General features: G+C 35.8%; 1 protein-coding gene across 1 annotated transcript in view; it reads left to right on the top strand.

The window, feature by feature from the left end:
- Positions 1-16,565, top strand: part of LOC111062854 (homeobox protein cut) — a 92,679-nt gene extending 76,114 nt beyond the window's left edge. The window contains exons 3-11 of the mRNA XM_039441460.1: positions 3,283-3,464; positions 3,895-3,974; positions 4,780-5,433; positions 8,906-9,110; positions 10,248-10,624; positions 12,302-12,561; positions 12,872-13,130; positions 13,613-14,208; positions 14,853-16,565. Of these exons, the coding sequence (XP_039297394.1) occupies positions 3,283-3,464; positions 3,895-3,974; positions 4,780-5,433; positions 8,906-9,110; positions 10,248-10,624; positions 12,302-12,561; positions 12,872-13,130; positions 13,613-14,208; positions 14,853-16,028 (3,789 nt within the window). The 3' untranslated portion in view covers positions 16,029-16,565. The remainder of the gene's footprint in view (positions 1-3,282; positions 3,465-3,894; positions 3,975-4,779; positions 5,434-8,905; positions 9,111-10,247; positions 10,625-12,301; positions 12,562-12,871; positions 13,131-13,612; positions 14,209-14,852) is intronic.
- Positions 16,566-20,822: the final 4,257 nt, after the last annotated feature.

Genomic DNA, 20,822 nt, shown 5'->3' on the forward strand with positions numbered 1-20,822 from the left:
AAGAGCTTCAAATGTCAGATAAAGGTCTTAGAAGGTGCGCCCGTTCACATCTTACCCAACGCAACAGTAGCAGACGGAAAATTTATCGTCTAGAAAGTGATTCGGTTCTCAATTCTTCATGTTTTGTTTGTCGGTGAAACTCGATAACTGGGGAAGGAAAGCTCTTGCAAAAAACGACGTCGGTATGGTTTAAGAGGAAGAGTGAGAGAGGCGCAAATGGAAACAGATTTTGAACGTCAAGGTTCTCCCCTTATCCTGACCGCGGAAACCATACCCCTTTATGCAGCTTGCGCCTACACTTTTTGCCCTTGCTTCTTCTCCTTGTTCTTCGTTATTGCCGTTAGCATCATCGGTTCGGCCGTTCTAATGTGTTCTCGGTTGCCGAGGGGGGCGGGCACCCCCTTATGGACCACGGCGCCCGCAAATGCCACTCTTTCCTGAAGAAATATCCACCACTAATGAATCTCTATCTCTGACCACACAAAGCCTGCTCCAGCAAAAAGTCTTCCGGATAAATCTGAAGCTGTCCTTCACCCTTTCCCCCCCCCCCCCTCACACTCAATATTGCCCGTTCTCAATCGATTTCAACTCTCAAGTCCATATTCATATCGCGTCTAATATTTCAACTGAACCGCACATTTGAGAACAAAAACCTTTCAAATAGAAAAAAATTAGTCGTTAGATGAAAAAAGGAGCTCCCATCTTCTTCCTATACCGCTCCTTCTCACAATCAATGGAGACTCATAATCTACTCCATTATAGACTCCGGATCATAACATCCACCCTGTTTTCTCTAACCTTCACTAGTGGAAGAGAATCCAGAATAAAATTTATGAGATCAAAAGTATTGAGTATACTAGTCATGTTTCAACTGCATTATACGATATTCTCGTCTCTATTTGCCTAATGCAGCCTCCCTTAATGTTTATTATCTCAAAAATAAAGGACAATGGATTGTTCAATCTATGAAAAACTCTATTAACGTGGGATCGATAATGACGTTTCATCTTATATTCACATATAATAGCTGTTTTATTAATATCTACTCAGTTACATGTGTAACTGAAAATACAAATAAAATTTGTATTTTACCAACAAAGGATAATGAGAAATTAATATAAATTGAATTTCTGGTGGGCGGTACGTTCATGCTCCAGCCGCTACCGCCGCGTACAGGCGATTTCATGTATCATTATTTGTGCTTGTGTGCTTGCATTTATTAATAAAGTCAGTGTCAATCGAGAGCTCGAGTCGTGTGTACAGTGTTATTATTTATTTAACCTCTCTATTATTAGAGTAATTAGTTTTACAGTCCACGGTGTGAGTGATTACGACTCGCATCTTAACGTATGTTTGATTAGTGTTCATCATCACGTTAATTCATGTTAGGAGGAAGTTTGGGCTTGTTTTTTGTTTCTAAATTATAAAATAATTCAATGTTTTCAAGTTTTGAGCTACAGTTGACTACGATTTTTTCATTACTTTTTATTTTTAATCCAATTAAATTTAAAATTTTAATTTACTTTATATATTTCTGGATTCGAAGCAACAAAATCAACACACTTCTATCAAAATGCGTGAAGGGAACAGTTTTGGTCTAGACCTGTTGGTCCTTATCTGATCATGTATATGGTTTGTGTATTATGGAATGAATAAATTAATAATAAATAAATTGAAAATTAATTACCAAATCCTAATTTCTCTTGTCTTCGTTATCATCCTAGTATTATTTTGTAGAATTTGTTACACATTGATAAAGAAGTGATGATATCCATAAAAATTTAAATACCTTTCTGTGATTTGAAAAGGAGCTTTGATATTTTTTTAATCCATTTTCAAGCTCTTACAATCTAATAAAAAATCTTAATAAATTTCAAATTCATTTTCAAATCATTTTGGTTAAGGAAAACATATTGATTCGAAATCAAAATACATGAATGTTATTGTGTTTGAAAAAGACCATTTTTGCGAGTAGACTTGACGCAATTGTAGCTGCCTACCGGTCACTGACACTGTACTTACATTGTCTCGCTTCTCTATAACTGACATATTTCGAGAGACTTTCCTTCGCACGACACCATTTACAAAGGGAGACGACGCATTCACGTGCATCCGCTCCACTCTCCAACACAAGTTTATATTTGAACGATTTCAAAAATAATTGACTTGGCTCAGGCCACCACTTCCATCGAAAAGATGCACTATTGACTCTTGTCGTTATGTCGCCTGTTTTTGTTTTCAATACAGCCACTGAATCGGCTTCATTCCCCACACTCCAATACTCACTAACTGAATAAAACATTTCAATATCGAATACGAATAGCAGTTGAAAGTTGAATAGTAGAAAAGGTACCTTGATTTTATTGATTTATGAATCTTCATTGCAACTTTCCCAAACTCTTACAAAAGTTTACATCTTAATAAACAGCTCTATCACTTATAGAACTGAATTACAAAATGTTATTCATAATTGAAATCTGACAGGACTGAAATTTAAGATACCATCTTACAAAAATCGACTAACACAAGTACATCATTGATATTTTATTTATGCATCTAATTTACCTTGAATAAGAAGAAATCCATGATAATCTGTGTGTAATTAAATGATTTCAATCATTCAACCTCCTTTATAAATGTAGAATGGATTTCGGGAGATGATGGAGCATCACTCAATATTTTCATTACGGACGATCTTGATAGATTGTAGCTCATTACTGAATGGCAATAGATTGTGGCAGTCCTATTGATATCCGGATTTTGTTTATGTGTTTCTATCAATTGAGGCGCTGTAAGTTGGCAAATTCAAGCACAAAGTTTCAGCCGATTCTCTTCGAACTCGTTCGGAACTGAATCGATCTTTATGAAGGATGAGTCGGACGTATTAGAACGGCAGCTAAGTTTTGATTTGCATTAAACTGCCGTTAATGCTTCTGGTCTCCTAATTGCTTTCTGCTTAGGAACAACTCTTTCGAAAACTCATATTTCATCGACTTTCGAAGAAATTTTCCTCCGGCTTTTCAAAACTCTGTTGAGATTAAACAAAAATTTATCAGATGTCTATTTATCAGATTTCATCAACATGGAAACTTTCCTTCGATAGAGAAATTATTAATTCCAAAGAAACTATCGATTCGAAGGACAGCATGTGAAAACTATCGAAAACTACAACATTTCACGGTTCAATTTAAATTCATACACAGTATTCTTTTATATTTATATTAATTATTCATGTATATCAATCTTATTATTCTAATAAAATGTAATTGTTTTTTATTACAGATTTCACAACTGGTTGAGGATGTACAGAGGCTTCAGTCAAGTATAGGAAAACTTCAGGAAAACTCATCAAATCAAATAGCTAGACTCGAAGAGGAACTAGAACACAAGCGACAACACATCTGTAGGCTGGAGGCCAGATTGGAAGCTCAAAGAGATTATGACGAATTGAAAAGGCAAGTTAGGTAAGCATTTCTTAACAAATTAGATAATAACTGGGATTTGAGTATTACAAGGAGAGAAAATGTGTTCCACATACTTCATGGAAACTTCAAATTGGGGATCCTATTCCAAATTCGAGAATTTCATCATTAGGATGATCATTGTAATTCTGATCTCATTTAAAATAAGAACTGAAAGTGGAGGAAAAATTGGATTTGCAGTTCGCAAATAACTCAAGGTGTAGGGTCCTAGCTCTCTTATGTTTCTACGGACTAATGATCAAGTCTTATCATCATAATCTTTCTCATTATCATGGCATCATTCATCCTCAGAAAAATTATCTAAAAATGATATATGTCAATTGATACATCAATTACTTAAAAAATGCTCTATTGAATTGATTTTTGTAGTAGATGATAATAAATTTGAACGTGAAATTTCGTGTTTTTGCAGCATTCTGAGGTCGATTGAACTGTCTCGAGGAGTAGACGGTGGAAAATGCTTCGAAACACTGCTATTTGAAAGGAGAAGAAGTAGCTTTATTCATGCAACCCCAGTCTCAGCACTAACTGTATTTTCAAAGTATCACTAACATTTTCTTTAACTTGTAACAATCACGTGATTCTTGAAGATCATTTTAATAATTCTACTTTTCTTCTTCCACCATCCATCGAAAAGATTTGCAGTGGATACATTCTTCATTCCTGTTTCTTGACATGAATACAGGAAAGTATATTTTCCAAAAACAACCCTTTCCACCTTATTAATATTAATATTAATTCATCCTCAATAAAGATAATGCCTGATAGTATATGATTACAAAGAATAATATTGATAGAACCAAATTACAATTACTATGCTATCGAATGCAATATCTTCCCCGTTTTTTATCATTGTGCGGATCAATATAATAAGTTTTTTTCTGTCCTAAACATCACTATTTCGCAACAATAGTGCTTATTTGTACAATAAACAATACTCTACTACCACAAATAATATTAGAAGTTTTTTCACCAATAGCACAAATATTAATATTAAAAGCTAATACTACAGTAAAACTGATACTCGTACTACAAACTGATACTAGTAGTAAACCTTCTATTATGATCAGTATGATTAGCAATCACATGATTTTCACAGTGATTTGCAATCACATGACTATTTTTCTATTCACTGAATTGGAATTATACTGTTAAACAACTTTCCTACATGAAGTAACGCTACAAATAGTACAAAGTAGTATCTCTGTTTAGTGTGTCCGTTATAACCGACTGTGAAATCGGGGCCTTGCGCTGAGAGAAAAACGTTGAATAATATGCATCCGTAGCGGGAAATGAGCTTTAAGAGTGGTTTACTGGTGTACAGGAGGAGGAGGTGGAGCAAAGCAGCAACCTCCGCCACCCCCGCCGCCGCAGCAGCAGCACAAGGAAGAGGAGCAGCCAGCAGAGGCTGAGAGGATGAATGGAGGCGCCTGTTCGCCCGCTGGCGACTCGGACGTGGTCTGCACGGGACCGCAGCTGGTCAACGGACTCAACAACAACGTGCTGCCTCTTGGAGCCGCACCTCTCGGCTTCCCCGATGTCATCAAGAGCCCTTTCCGGTTCGACGACAGGTCTCCGTTTCGCTTCAGCGACGACCCGGGCGCCATCGTAGGTCGCTTCGGCGAGTCGCTCATCCCGAAAGGCGATCCAATGGAGGCCCGACTACAGGAGATGCTCCGCTACAATATGGACAAATACTCGACGCAGAACCTCGACACTCTGCACATAGCTCGTCGCGTGCGAGAGTTGCTCTCCATTCACAACGTCGGCCAACGTCTGTTCGCCAAGTACGTGCTCGGCCTGTCTCAGGGCACCGTCTCCGAGCTGCTCTCCAAACCCAAGCCGTGGGACAAGCTGACTGAGAAGGGCCGCGACAGTTACCGCAAAATGCACGCATGGGCTAGTGACGAGAACGCCGTCCTACTGCTCAAATCGCTCATACCGAAGAAAGGTAAGCCTGCAAATCTCACTTATTGTTGTCAATGTCTGTAGCTCCATCCGCACGCCCACGGATGCATATTATTTCACGCGTTTCGCGGCTGGCTAGGCACGCCAACTCCCACCCACCTCTCCTCATTACTCTCCCAACACCATTTATCTACATATATTCAAACATTTAAAACAATAAATTAAATAGATTTGAAATTGTCACTTGAAATAACGAAATACAATTTCTTGGTTTCGTTTGTTTTATGAGCAATGAAGAACTTTCCGAATGTGAACACTATTCAATGAAAACAATCCCTTAAGAAAAACCCTACCATAAAAATCTCCATATGGAATTATTTTTTACAATTTTCGGTTATTGCATGATGATTAATCCCTAGTAATGCTTTCACTAAGATCCAACCTCATCTTATTACTTTCCCGAACCCATATTTCTGATTGGTAATCTAACCACCTTCTATTACTACCCCAAACTCATATTCCTATCCAATACATTGAATTATGAATCAAATAGTCAAATTCTCATAACCACTTACGTATTGCATAATTAGATATGATTTTGTGTTTATTATTAATCATGATTAATCTCTACTAATATAATAATGTCAACATACCACCTGGTCGTATTACTTTTTGTTATATCAAACCTATTTTTCTGTTTAGTGATCTGACTGAATTCTCTCAACCACTTATTTTTTGATAAGATTAAAATTTCGTTTGTCACATTATTAAGAATCTCTGCTAATAAAATACATCATTGAATCACGAATGATCAATTCATTATTGAGAAGACAAAAACATTTCGAGATCGAAACAGAATCTGACTTTTACAATTTCTGCAGATTTTTTCGTACTTAGCTGGGCTCTGGACGTTCTATACGTTAGCTGTGGGACTTGCATGGAAATGGTCTTAACACTCAGTCTGAACCTTATCTGTAGCGCGAAATACATTTATCATTTATGGAAACATAACATTTCTATTGTATTTCTTTTTAAATTTGGGACTGAAATAGAAAATAGAAACATAGAAATTCAGTTTCGTACCTTGAGCCTTTCATCACAATTCGAAATAAGTCGGACATCAAACTTACACAATTTTGTCCAGCCAAGACATTGATTTCCAACAAGCAGCTCAAGGCTAGACGTATCCTCCACTACTTCATCGTTTAATATGGCCGCTCATAAATCGGCCGACGACAAATTGTACGTTTTCGTAATCGTGAGAAAGCCATGGAAACCGTCATAAAAACAGGGACAGCATCGTCTGGAATTCCGTCTGATTAAAATTGCAGTGGGCGTTGCAACGAAAGTCTTTCGGCGGAGAGCCTGAGCGAGAGCATCTCTGGAAGCTGTTAACGAGCGATGCCCGCGAGCAATCAAAAGGCCTTGGCTGATTGCGTTTTACAGTTTTCGTCGATCGTCTCTTTCGGTCAGAAATTTCGTCGCTTCGGGCCCTTTTCTATTGAGAGCTGAGAGCTGAGAGCCCGCCCTGAGAGTGCTCTCGTAGAAACGTCTAGACATAAGCGATCCCTAGCAATAGAATCCTCACTGAAACTGTGCTCCATCAAATCAAATAATGATATCAATTCTCCATTATTGTGCATTGCGCAGTGGAAGCCCATTTACAAAGTTTGAAACATCAGATTATAAATGGAAACTCTTTTAAGTTAATGCTATACAGAAGTAGCCTGTTGCCATTTTGTAACGCCATGGATAAACATTATTACATGGGACAAATCCAATGTAAAAATCCATAAAAAATGTTGTTTTCTAGGGAAAATCAATCAAATGAAGAAAAAACAACTGAATCAGTAAATATGTAGAGTGTATCAACATCAATGTAAGTAAATGCAGTTAATACCTAAGAAGCGAAATCTTCATATTATACTCCAATAGACGGTAGAATAAACGAATTTTGGATTCATTGATTCTTCAATTACATCGAACTTTAATACAGAACACTCAAGTTGAAAATAAAGCCTAGTTTTCGTTGTGAGTTGTCTCCTTTTTGAGAAGCGTGAACTGCGTTAATTGGAGGCGGCGAATCGCTATAGGTGTGATCAATCAAAGGCGTATTGCCTGAGAGCAAACATCCCATCTAATGACTTTGTAAGTTTAGAATAATGAGGTCGAGATGACCCACCCGACCCTGTGGGGACCTGTGACCCTTGCCACTACATTACGGACACCCCTCGTACTAAGGTCCAGCCACACGACACCCTCTTTACCCTTTTCTCCTTCTCCTCCTCCTTCTCCACTTTCTACACCCTCTCCTCGAGCAACGAAGTACTCTCCATATTCCCAAGCACGCTTAACAATCAAGAAACTTGGGCCTGAAAAGTTATGGCAAACGTTCTGTCCCTTACAACACCAAACGGCATGGGGAGATAAAATATAGTACTTGCAATTTCACCAGCGTTCGGCAGTTCCACAATACCCCTGCGAAGAACATTGCACCATGAATACATCTGTTGCCCAACCATTAGAAGCCAACTAGTTTGTTTCCACCAAAACCGATCTTCCATCCTAGTAGAGTCATAAAATTAGATGCTCAAATCGTATAAACTTATTTTTATAGTGAGGTCCACGTTATAATGACAGTGGAGAAAGATAGGAGAACAGCGGTGCCGATTCTCTGCCTTGATACTGCCTTCTTGTACTGGTATATCTGATGAAATATTAACTGTTCATTCTTCTTAAAAATTATAAACTGTATTTCATCCGTCAAGAAAATATATTTTTCAATGATTTAATAATGAATTTCCATAATTCAGATTGAATATTTTTCAATTCCACATTGTAGAAGAACGATCTGGCAACGTTGCGGAGATAGATAAGCTGATATACGAGGATAGCAACGCTTCCTATTATAACGTGAACCTCACTATAGATATCATATTCTATTATTAACTTTGAAAACCTGCTCGGATCTATCCGTCTCTATTCTATCCATCGAATGTATTTTCCACTTAAAGGATCATTATAGAAAAAACTTATTTTCAATTGAAACTGAATAAATTATTGTGATGTCATTTAATTATTATAAGTATAAATAATAATTATTATAGCTATGTGAAAGGGCATATACCAATAATAATAATTCATATTGATATAAGATAACTCTACTAATATTAATTGATCACTTTTACTTATTGTTCTAATGGAATTCAATTTTAATATTGCTTATGGTTGTGTGAGTTATGTTGCTACAGTTCTTGATAAGATTCTATTAGTTATCATTGAATAATTCAAGATAATATTCTGAACATTCAACGATCCTGATCCATGGAAAGCATGTCGATGTGAACCCTCATATTTAACAAAGCATGACGATTTGAAATTAATTAATAAATTGTTCGATTTTTGATATGATGTTGCATGATTGAATTAGAGTTGAACTAGATTAAGGAATTAGTGTAAGGAACACTCTGAGTTGACAATATAACATTAATTATATATAGATGTTTACATTTCAGGTAAGGACACGGGGGCGGGGATTGCGTCAGTGTTCTCGCGGGGTGACCCAGACATCACCGAGGAGAGGATTGCGCACATTCTCAATGAGGCCAGTCAGCTGATGAAGCCACAGCCTCAAGGTCATGACGACAGCAGGAGCAATGATGATAGCAAATCACCAAACCATGGACAGGTAAACAAATCGTTCAGCCCTATTATTATTCAGTATTTCTATCTTCTATCTATTGACATTAGAAAATTATATAATAGAGTCGAAGTAGGGATAGATCGATTGATGTTTGCAACTTAATCAGAAACTTAAGAGCAATCAATACCTCAAAAAAATGAGGGTGACCTGTTTTAATTTTTTTCGAGATAACTCCCTCAGGAAAGAATCCATAGAGCCATCAATTTATTGTGAATGCCTTTACTATGGTACGCTCGCTGTAAAAATCACAGAAAACTTAACTGCATAGTATACAAATAATGTGGCCAGTATCCTATTGGATGATCTAAAAATTTGTTGTTGTACTGCATGTGATGGTATCTTTCACTATTTACGTAACTAATTCATGAAAATTAATACAAACGAATCGTAATGTTCGTTAACATGTGCGCGTCTTCTCTATCTCTCTGTATAGTAATGGATCAACCAGAGTTTAAGGCATTTCACATTGTTACATTATAATTATTGACATTTTTTCATTGGCATTATCATGAAAAACTGTTAAACAAAAATTTCACAGTTAAATGCTCTACTTCTGCATATTATATGATACATATAACTGATATAACATAGATTGCATAGTGAGCATGATTTGCCTCTGTAGTTCTGCGAGTCTTTGTTCAAGTATAGCATCTCTAGGATGAGAAACTGTATTTCAATACCATTTATCCATATCCATGGATATGTGCCCTAACATTTAAATAACCCTCTGCTCCCAAGGTGTCAAGTACATCCTGCAGCCTGCACACAGGGACATTAGTAGCGGCTACTTGCTGCTATGGAAACATGGAGTTGAAAATGTACGAAATTGAAATATACTTGGCATTTCCAATTCCGTGTTCCCGCGACAGCTAGTGAATGCTACTTTAGTTCCTGAGTGCAGACTACTAATTCATGTCAAATAGTAGTTGCCCGTGTGTAATAACAGGTGTCTGTTTTTTCATCATTACAATTTTTGTATTTTCGATTTTTGTACCTCCACCTGTATTTCTAAGGGTTGTGTGGCAGAGAGGACCTATAGTCTTAACTCCGCCCTTGATAAATGGAACTATTCTATTCTACCTGTATCTTCTTGAACCTTTAGCTTTGATATGTGGGTATGTAGCATCAAGTTGAGCAAATCGGTTGTGTTGCAGGCTGATATTCCCGCACTTTTTCGGCGCGGCAGCTGCAGCGGCAGGCGGAGAGGACCTCCGTGTGGCTCTGGACACCTACCATCGCGAGCTGGCCAAGCTGAACGCCCAAGTCGGCTGTACAGGAGTCGCCAACACAGGTCTGTTTGCCTTGCAGCAGCAAGCGCTGAACCAGCCAAACCCTCACAACGGAATGGCCCAAGACCTTTCGTTGCCCAAAATAGAGAAGAAGACCGATCAGCCAGGCAAACTGCCAAATGGCGATATTGTATCTGGCGAACAGGCACCGCTGAAGAAAGAAGGAGCGCCCGACTCTGTGGCCGATGTGCTTCGCCATTCCGGAAGTGCTTTCTCTCTAGTCAGGCCGAAAACAGAGCCTGGTACGTTGTTAGCCAGCAATCACTATCATTCTCACATCGGCTTCCCTCCAATCAATACCTTTTTCTCACCAATCAGCCTAGGGACCATCGACTATTCTGGGGACATTGACCAATCTCAACATCTCTTCAAATAAAATATAGCGATTAACTGTTCATAAATAATTGTATAATTGGTCAAAACCACTTAATATGGTGCTATAGAAAAATGAAACATTCTCTTTGAATGGGAGGAATATTGCAATATTGAATAGTGCAATTAATTGCTAACAATCTACAAATATTTGTTGGGACATTGACTGGTTTCTACATCTCTTCAAATAAGAGAAATAATAAAATATTGCAAATAACTACTCATAATAGAAAAATATTAATTGAACATAACTATTTTCGTGCTGTAAAACATTCTGAAGATTTCCATCGCCTAACAGATCTGATTGAAAGATTTGTGGAAACATGAACCGATCTCAATATCTCTTGCAAATTGAGGGAATAATTAGTTATTTCAATTATTTATCATTTTAAATGCCTTGATTGAACGGAGCTAATCAAGTGCTATCAAACATCCTGAGGACTTCTATAACTACAAAACTCAATCGTGTTTGTTGTTAATATTATTTTGCAATTTGCATGTTATAAATTTACAGTAGCCAATAATATTATAATATTCAATGAAGGCACATTCAGTTTTTTCAAACATTCTGAAGACTTGTTTTATGATGGTGTTCATCAAATTGTGTTATCAATATTATTTGCAGTACTGGAAGTTTTCAAAATGTTTGACATTGCTGAAGCTGGGATGCACCAAGCAAGATTAATTTCAATCCGGAATTAGTTCTACGCTAAGTAATTCTGGAAATGTATTATTCATGTGATTCTTCATTCAAAACTCACTGAAAGTCTCGGGGTTGAACTGTTTTCATCAACTTATATGAGAAGTTTGAAACGGAACCGTTCTTAAAAATATCTTCAAAAGTTATTTTCTCTCTCGTTCAAGATGATAAAACGATTTTTTCAATTTTCATCAACAAGCTAAAAATAATCAATGTTACATCAATATTGTAATGCAATTAATGAACGATACATGTCATTTATTCCATTCACTCATGGATTTTTCAATACATTTTTAGTTAGCCTATATATTTATTTTTTTAATAATATTTTTAAGCTGGTTGCTAGAAGTAGTGGTCCTGATGAGAACTACCTATTTTATTAATTTATACCGATATTATATTAGAATTATTGTTCATTGATCTTTTTAGACTAGATTGCAATGCATTAAAAAAACACGCATTTTTTTATTGCATAATTTCAATTTTCAAAACTCTTTGTAGAAGAATCTCTTAATATCATTGATCAATTTCAACATTTCAACTGATCAAGTTCAAAAGAAACAACTTACTCAAGAATCCAAATTATTTTAGTATGTTATTTTTATAATACAATTTACAAATGTTTATTCAATTGATTCGTATCAATCTGACAGATATTATCATCATCAAGTACTATTAAAATGAAGAATCGAAAGGTGAAACATCAAGAAATATTATATTAATCAAGTGCTGATAAAGAACCAAAAGCAGAAATTCCAAAAAATCTCTGACTAAATCTAACAGGAGACAAAACTTAAAGCATGAATATTGTAGGTTTTCCTGTAAATAACCAGTCAATTTTCAACAGGAATGGGCCACGTTTCTGCTGGAAGCTCGGCTAGTTCACCGCTAGGAAACTCCATCCTGCCTCCAGAGGATTTTTCGCCGTCAGCGGCAGTGAGTCCCCTGCAGAGAATGGCCTCCATCACGAATGCCCTCATCTCGCAGCCTTCGACGCCGCACCACCACTCCCCTTCACAGCGTCCGCTCAAAGCGGTGCTGCCACCTATCACTCAGCAGCAGTTCGACCAATTCAATAATCTAAACACCGAGGAAATTGTCAGAAAGGTGAGACTCTTCATTCAGTTCACTGTTATCAGAAAATAATTATAAAAATAATTATCTTTCACCTGTCTTGGAATATGAGTTATGGCAAGATTAGCCTGTGGGGAACACAAGTAGAAAAACAATATTGTGATTGTTTTTCTATATGTATATTTGTTTTGAACTATTTACAACGACACTATAGTCTAATTTTTTAATATTAGTTATTGAAACTAGTACTCACATGTGAAGCGCTTTCGGGTTAGTTTTAAATTTAGTTTTATAAGTTTAGTTCTAAATCGGGTTAGTTAAACAAATTTTGCTTTAATTCCAGGTGAAAGAACAGCTAAGCCAGTTCTCAATAAGCCAGAGGCTGTTTGGAGAATCAGTTCTGGGCTTATCGCAGGGCAGCGTGTCTGATCTTCTAGCCAGGCCGAAGCCTTGGCACATGCTCACCCAGAAAGGCAGGGAACCATTCATTCGCATGAAAATGTTTCTGGAGGACGATAATGCAGTTCACAAACTTGTGGCATCTCAGTACAAGATAGCGCCAGAGAAACTCATGAGGACTGGAGGCTATGGTGTTAGCACAAGTAAGTGCATTCATTGTATTACTTGTTATATATCTATCAATTTTTTATTTCATCAAGAGACTATACATTTTTATCTAGTATCCATAAACTTCGTTATCCAGTAAACATGTGGATCTTTGAATATATTACATAAGAAATCGTACTGTTTACTATCATCTTTTTAATAGTGGATAATATATTATTTCGTGAGCTTCAAGGAATTTTTTAATAATACTCTATAAATGATCTCTTAATAATATAATACTGCTGATCTCATGATAGCATTGTCTACAAGCATAATATTACAATTATTATTATTGTAAGCTAGAGGTACTAAGGTAGAGCATTTAAAGGGATGGAAACGACTTATAGTAACAAGACATGATTGAAAAAACTGCCACTTTTTTAGCCATATTCAATTGAGAAATGATGTAAAATATCAATTTCATTTTCAAAAAGATAAAATGTTGGAACTGATTGTGAAATATTCGGTTTTTGTTTAGGTGCTGCAGTATCAAAGCCACTGCCACCCTCATCAGGGAAAATGCCTCCAATGCCTCCCAATCTGGACATGAACAAAATTGATGGAAGTGCAATAGGAGCTCTGAATTACCTGCACCCTCCACCTCCAACTTCGCTCCATTCGAGTTCGCCGCACCACATGCCACCAACCACTCAAGCTGCTCTCGACCAAATCAAAAAATCGCACTCAATCTCATTGCCACAACAATGCGCAACTTTGCAACAACATCAACAACAGCAGCAGCAGCAACAGCAAAATCAACACCAGAACCAGACTCAGCATCCTCTCCCGCCTCAAGCTCAACCACAACAACCGCAATCACAACATCCAACACAACCTAATCAACATCAGAACCAGCAACCACCGAATGCCAACCAACAGCTGGGTCCGCAACAACAAAACTCACAACAACAGCAGATGCCACAACAGCCTGGACAACAGCAGCACATGAGAGCGTTGAACCAGCATGTTGCACCCACTGTCTATGAAATGGCTGCACTCACCCAAGACCTTGACACTCAGTTCATCACCACAAAAATAAAGGAAGTTCTGCTTGCAAACAACATTGGCCAAAAGGTGAGTTAACTCTACTTTTTCCAGTAGTTGATATTGAAAAATATACAGTCAAATTTACACTATAATAATTTTAATAATAAAAGAATTTTTTCAAATATAAAGTACATGCAAGACCAGTAATAAACAACAGAGCAGCTTAGAGATCGCAATAAAACGTTTTTCTTGATTCCTTAAATATTTGATAGTCTTGTATCTGGATGGAATCTTCCAAAGTCCTTTATGCTTTATCATGATTAAAGAAAATTAATTTTTGGTATTATGAGATTTTTGTCTATAAAGAATCTGAAAAACTCAAAACTTATAATAAAACAAGGATTTCACGCTATTGAAGTGAAACCAAGAATAGGAAAGGAATTGAGTATAGAAAAGAGGAGAGCTAATGGAATTTATTTTCCAATAATGCAGCAGCTTAGTCTAATACAATATGATAATAATAAAATTATCTTACCTATATCATGATGAACTGTATTGAGACTAGGGGATGGTTAAGACTAGGGGAACTAGTTACTAGCTTATTTGTTTAAAATCCCCTTGAGTATTCTCTACAAGCAATGTACGTACCATACTTCTCTCCTAATTGAGTTTGAGTTTGTATCAAGTGTAGGCCTACCAGAAAATAATCTTGCTGCTCATTTTTGTTACAGATATTTGGTGAAGCAGTTCTTGGACTATCGCAGGGATCTGTGAGTGAGCTGCTATCAAAACCCAAGCCATGGCACATGCTCAGTATAAAAGGGAGGGAGCCGTTTATCAGAATGCAACTGTGGCTGACAGATACAAACAACATTGATCGTCTACAAGCGATCAAAACCGAACGAAGAGAACTGAACAAAAGACGGAGAGGATCTGGACAACAAGACAACAGCAGTGACACCTCCTCCAATGACACATCCGAGTTCTACCACTGCAGCGCCAACAGTCCACCCAGTGCCAAGAAACAGAGAGTTCTGTTCTCAGAAGAGCAAAAGGAAGCTTTACGACTTGCATTCACACTCGATCCATACCCCAGTCTAGCCACAACTGAATTTCTTGCAAACGAACTGACACTCTCATCCAGAACTATCACAAACTGGTTTCACAATCACAGAATGAGGTTAAAGCAGCAATCACCTCACGGTAGTGATAGTGGCCAATCGAACCGGGAGAACCAAGGCTCCGGCTTTGATCCCGTGCAGTTCAGGATGTTACTTAGCCAGAGACTTGGCCTAGGCAGTTTGCCAGGACTGCCCTTTCCCCCACCCTATTTCCCTCCAAACCCTGAGCTGGCCGCTCTGATTTCGCGAGGAATGCTTCCTCTGCAGGAGCAGGATGCTGGACTGGATCTAAGTGTGAAGCATGAAGGAACCGACTATGAAGACAACGATAGCAGATTGGATTCTGAAGAATCGGACTCAGGAACTCCGGATCTGACACCATGTCAGGTTCCTGAGCCACGAACAAATCGAAGGAAACCGGCGGCTCCTCAGTGGGTGAACCCGGACTGGCAGGAAGAGCCCGAAGTGATAATAAACGGTGTGTGTGTTATGCAGACAGACGACTACAACGAGAGAGAGAGGGTGAGCGAAACTGTGCGAGTGGAGCCAACACCAGTGATGGAGGAGGATGATGATGATGACGATGATGATGACGACGAGGAGGAGCAAGTGACTGCGGATGATCAGCGCCCTCAGCCGGCTGCCTCCTCCGATGCGCCCAAGGCCGAGATCAAGGAGGAGCCTCAGCCGCCCCAGCCTGCTAACGATGAACAGCCAACTAAAAGTAGCGGAGAAGACAGTGAACGCCACAAAGTCAAACAGGAGAATTGGGATAGTGAATTTTAGGCATTTAAACCCACCAACGGATTGTAGCAGATAAAATTTCGGTTCCTTTAAAACGGGTCAGTGTTAGACGAGTAATTAGTGTTTAACTTATAGTAAATATATTCTGCTTACCACGAAATAAGCGCCAACCACGTTCTTTCTCGAAGGAAGTCCGTTGTAAAAATATAATGAAATTTTGGTCCATTGTATAAAGTCTAGACTATAAAAGACTTACTATTATTAAGTCATCGTTTCATAGCTCGCTTATGATCTCAACAACTTATTAACTCCAGAAGGATTTTATAAATCCTTGTAGTTATAATTTATTATCATGAATCATGAGACTGTTTGTTAAAAGTACTTTAGTCGATAACTGAATTGAATAAATTTTATTGCACATACATTTCATAAGTAGGAATATCGAATACTCATTTCGATATAAACAATTTTAAAAATAATCATATCAGTTGATCCTTGTTGTGTGTCTTACTAGTGGATGGATAAGGTTGTTGGACTGGTCACTGGACAGTGGACAGTGGACACTCCCCGTGACAAACAACAGTATAAATGGAGAGTGAGTGACGTTCTTTGAATGAGTCTTTCACATTTAAAAGTGATGAGCATCATTTTTGTCTTGTAAATACATTGAGAAATGGAAGTGTAAGTTTTGTACAAGAATCGACAGAGGCCAAAAATTTTGTTATGGTTGTTCACTCTTGCCAAACAATGTAAAATATATTGTGTTTATTGTTCATTATGTAAATTATCAACTCAAAGATCTTAAAATCAAAATAAAAATACTATCAGATATGGGTTTCATACCATATCGAAATAATAAAATGCAATTTTTAACAGTCTATAGGATAATAGAGTTAATAACTTATTATTTTCTTGTGGTTTCCAACTTCGGAATATAAACAAGCGAGGAATACGGTAAAAGCTATGGTTTGTACTTCCCTTGTAATGTACAATATTGAATTTTACATCTCCATAATATAACATCATCATTTTCACAGGGAAATACTAAATCAGTGAATGAATATAATAGTGAGTCTGGTGGCATTCAATTATATTATAGATAGCTGAAAACTATTTCCCATCATAACAATGATAGCTATTTTAATTATGACAATGATGATATAATAGAACAATCCTGATCCACTCTGATAAAATAATAAATCATATCACTTGGAATACCTCATTGAATAACATCATTATATATTATTATCAGTTTCTATATGAATAATAATATTTTATTTTATATACCCTAGCAAATATTTTTGTTTTGTTAATGAGTAATAAATATAAATACTTTAATAAATATTTAGAAAATATTGTAAACACATTTCATATGGGCATTGAATATCATTCCTTGAATATACTATGGAATGTTTTAGGTTAGAGTAATGCATACTTTACATCCAGATTCCTATCGCTAAAAGGGATAACTATTATAAAAAGTGCATATTGTTCACTTTCTATTCTCATGTAGAAAAAATTTTTCTCAGTAATCTCCTCATGTTTTTTGCATATTTCCAAATTTAATGAGAAAGGACCTTTTTTGTGAGGAGCTCTAGTCTTCCAATCATTATCTAGTCGAATACTGTATATGGGACCGGTAATTATGTTTTCATGATAAAAATCAAAAATATGAATCAATAAATTATCAGGAAGGTTCATGAGTTGGTGATAAGTGTAGATTCAACGACCCTTCATGAAAGGTAGTATAATACCAGCGAAATTATTTACATTTGAAAAAAAAATCATAGAATGAACTTCAAATATTGGTTATCAGATGATAGCTGATAAAATTTGACAACAAATTAAAATAAAATATTTAGATAAAGCGACTGCATTGAGTAAGCTCAAGTGCATTTCATCCTTATTGATTGCGGAATCTATCATATGCCTGATTGTTAGGTTATCAATTTTAATTGTAATTTCGTTCTTCTCGTATTTAAAATATCTTGAATTTCAATGTTATTTCCGTAATATTCACTAAAAGATGCCAATAGATGCCACTAAAAGATGCCAAGTTGTTACTATTAAGACATCAGAAAAGGGAAAATAATGCAATTTCAATAAATTATTAATAAAATACAAATCTGACATAAAATGTACCTATGCACTCATAATCTCTACTGATGATTCTTGGCAATAAGACATTTTGAATGGGGCATGCTCCCAAAATTTCTGAAAATAATATTGGAAATATATAATAATTCATTGAAATATTTTATTAATTTTAGATATGAGAGTTGAGCTGTATCCAGTTTAAAATTTCGGTTGACCATTCAAGAAAAATTAATTCTGTTCAAATAAGATATTGTTTTGTTATTAGATGAATCACATCCCTATTCAATACCGGTACTTCAATTGTGAAACTTTTTCAATTCAACAACCAATACTATATATAAAAAAAATTAAATCAATGATAAATAAATGGAAATCATTATTATTATGTATGCTTATTATTGTCATGAATATTATTTCGAAGTAGTTTTTGTGTCACTGATCCGACACTTATTGAATAGAATCCCTTTCATATTTTCTAAGCATTTGAAATATTGCATTTAATAAGTACGTTTTTATGCATTTATTCATGTCATAATTTTTCAGATTAATGTTAATTGCCATAATACTTCACGTCGTTGTGAGATATTGCAACCCACATTTTTTTGTCATGTTATGATTGTGTAAATCAAACCACTTTTGACATGACAGATTTAAGAACTTTTTTGACATATTGAATATTTAAATATTTGATTGGATACCAAAACCATGCCACATAACAGTTAAAACAAGAAAACATCGAATCTACCAATCTTCTTTCAACTCCATTTTCTTAACATCTAAAATGTACGGTACACAATATTTACGGGAATTACAATATTGAAGAATAGATTGAAAGCAAATCAACACGGAAAAAATAGTATTGATGATAAAAAGTAAATGAAACCACTTTTTTATATTAAAGGTGTCCTTCTGATAATAGAAATTCCAAGCAGATTACTCGTAGTAGTTTGTAAATAAAGTCCAAAGATTGTTTATTCATAATATTGATTAATGATATCTTTAATTATCTTATGTTTACACTCTATTGAATAATGTAGAGTATTTAGGATATAGCTATTTCTACTTTTATTATTATGTTCCAAGTTGTTAATTAATGTTATTTTCTCTGCCAATATCTTATGTCAACTCTGTTGCTGTTAATCAATGCATTAGCATTAAAGTAAGATGTTAACTCATTTCAAATATTTGTTGTTTATTATCATGGAATGATTTGAATGTGATTTGTTGACTGAAACAGAAAATCAATGTGTTGAAAATTATTACAAACAGCTCAAAATAAATTTGAACTCAAGACTTTGTTACAATAGATTATTCAATGATGAAGATTTTTCTCTTTTAAAACAGTTCATACAATACGATATAACCAAATTGGAAATAATATAAGGAATAATATCAATTCTTCTTGAATGCCGTAAATTGCAGAGAATTTTTAATGAAATTGATTGTGATGTATTGAGAAAATACTGCTTTATTATGATATTATTTTTATCAAACCTGCTTTATGAGAACTCTTCCACGGTTATATGAATGATATTTCTCTTCTTCTCATTGGACAATTGAATATGCCACCTTATTGTAAATAGTTTTCCTCATATCATTGTGTCTTCATTAATAAAAATGAAGTTTATAAGTGAAAGTACTCCTCTTATGTTTTGCATGACATCCTCTACCACTATCGTAATGACTTATTTTTGCATGAGTGTCACAATTAGTATTTAACTTCATCTCCACGTGATGTAACAGCATTATTTAACTACTTATTAAAGACTCTGTTGCTTATCCATACTTTTTTACTGTTAAAATTAAACTTGAATTTAAAAATACACTTTTGAAGTGAAAATGCACTTACTTTGGTAGTGTCGATCGTTTCGACCTGTTGTTGGTCATCATCAGACTGTGGCATTTACCAAAGTAAGTGCATTTTCACTTCAAAAGTGTTTTTTTTTAAATTCAAGTTTACTTATTAAGAATTTCCAAATTCATAGGAAGAACGATTGTTGAGAAAAGAAGAATTGCTGGAGATGGAATTGCTGAAGTGTGTAGAAGTGGTAGACCTACCCAACGACACAATCACCGATAACAATACAATAAAAACAAATCGGTTCGAGAACATATAACTCACCGAATACTGAAAAACATATAACTCGGCCAATGAGAATAATATTACTCTTATCGAGCATTTTTCATATCTCCAGCTTAAATTAAACACAGATAATGAAGAATGAAGTGAGCCACTTCTAGAGAAATATGACTATACCAATATTTGAGAATGTACTTTATTATAATAACAGCTCGCGACTAGCGCTCCTGAACATCTATTAGACATAAGTGGTCTTTTCTTGGCCATAAAATCATCCACACAGCACCAATGTGAAGGCGATGGCAGTAAATGAGCTCTCAAGGTACCAATGTATCTCCAACATCAACCGAAATCAATGGTCTGGATGTCTGAATAATTCAAACCATCGAATTTATACATAATATATTGAATCTAGTTAATATTTGTATAACATTTAATTAGTTACCAGAATTATTCCTAAAGCGAATCTTTCTAACAAAACCAATCGATTATTTGATTTAACAATTGAACGAATGTTAAGGTAGGTATTCAGTTTCAAGGTCCAAATTTATTAATAAAATAATACGGTACTGTATTTCAATTCACAGTATAACTTTAAAATTGGGCATGTTTACACGGAAAGCATTCATATGACAGTGGAGCATCCTATTACATTGCGA

This window comes from Nilaparvata lugens, chromosome X (assembly GCF_014356525.2).
Source record: "Nilaparvata lugens isolate BPH chromosome X, ASM1435652v1, whole genome shotgun sequence".
NCBI classification, from domain to species: Eukaryota; Metazoa; Arthropoda; class Insecta; order Hemiptera; family Delphacidae; genus Nilaparvata; species Nilaparvata lugens.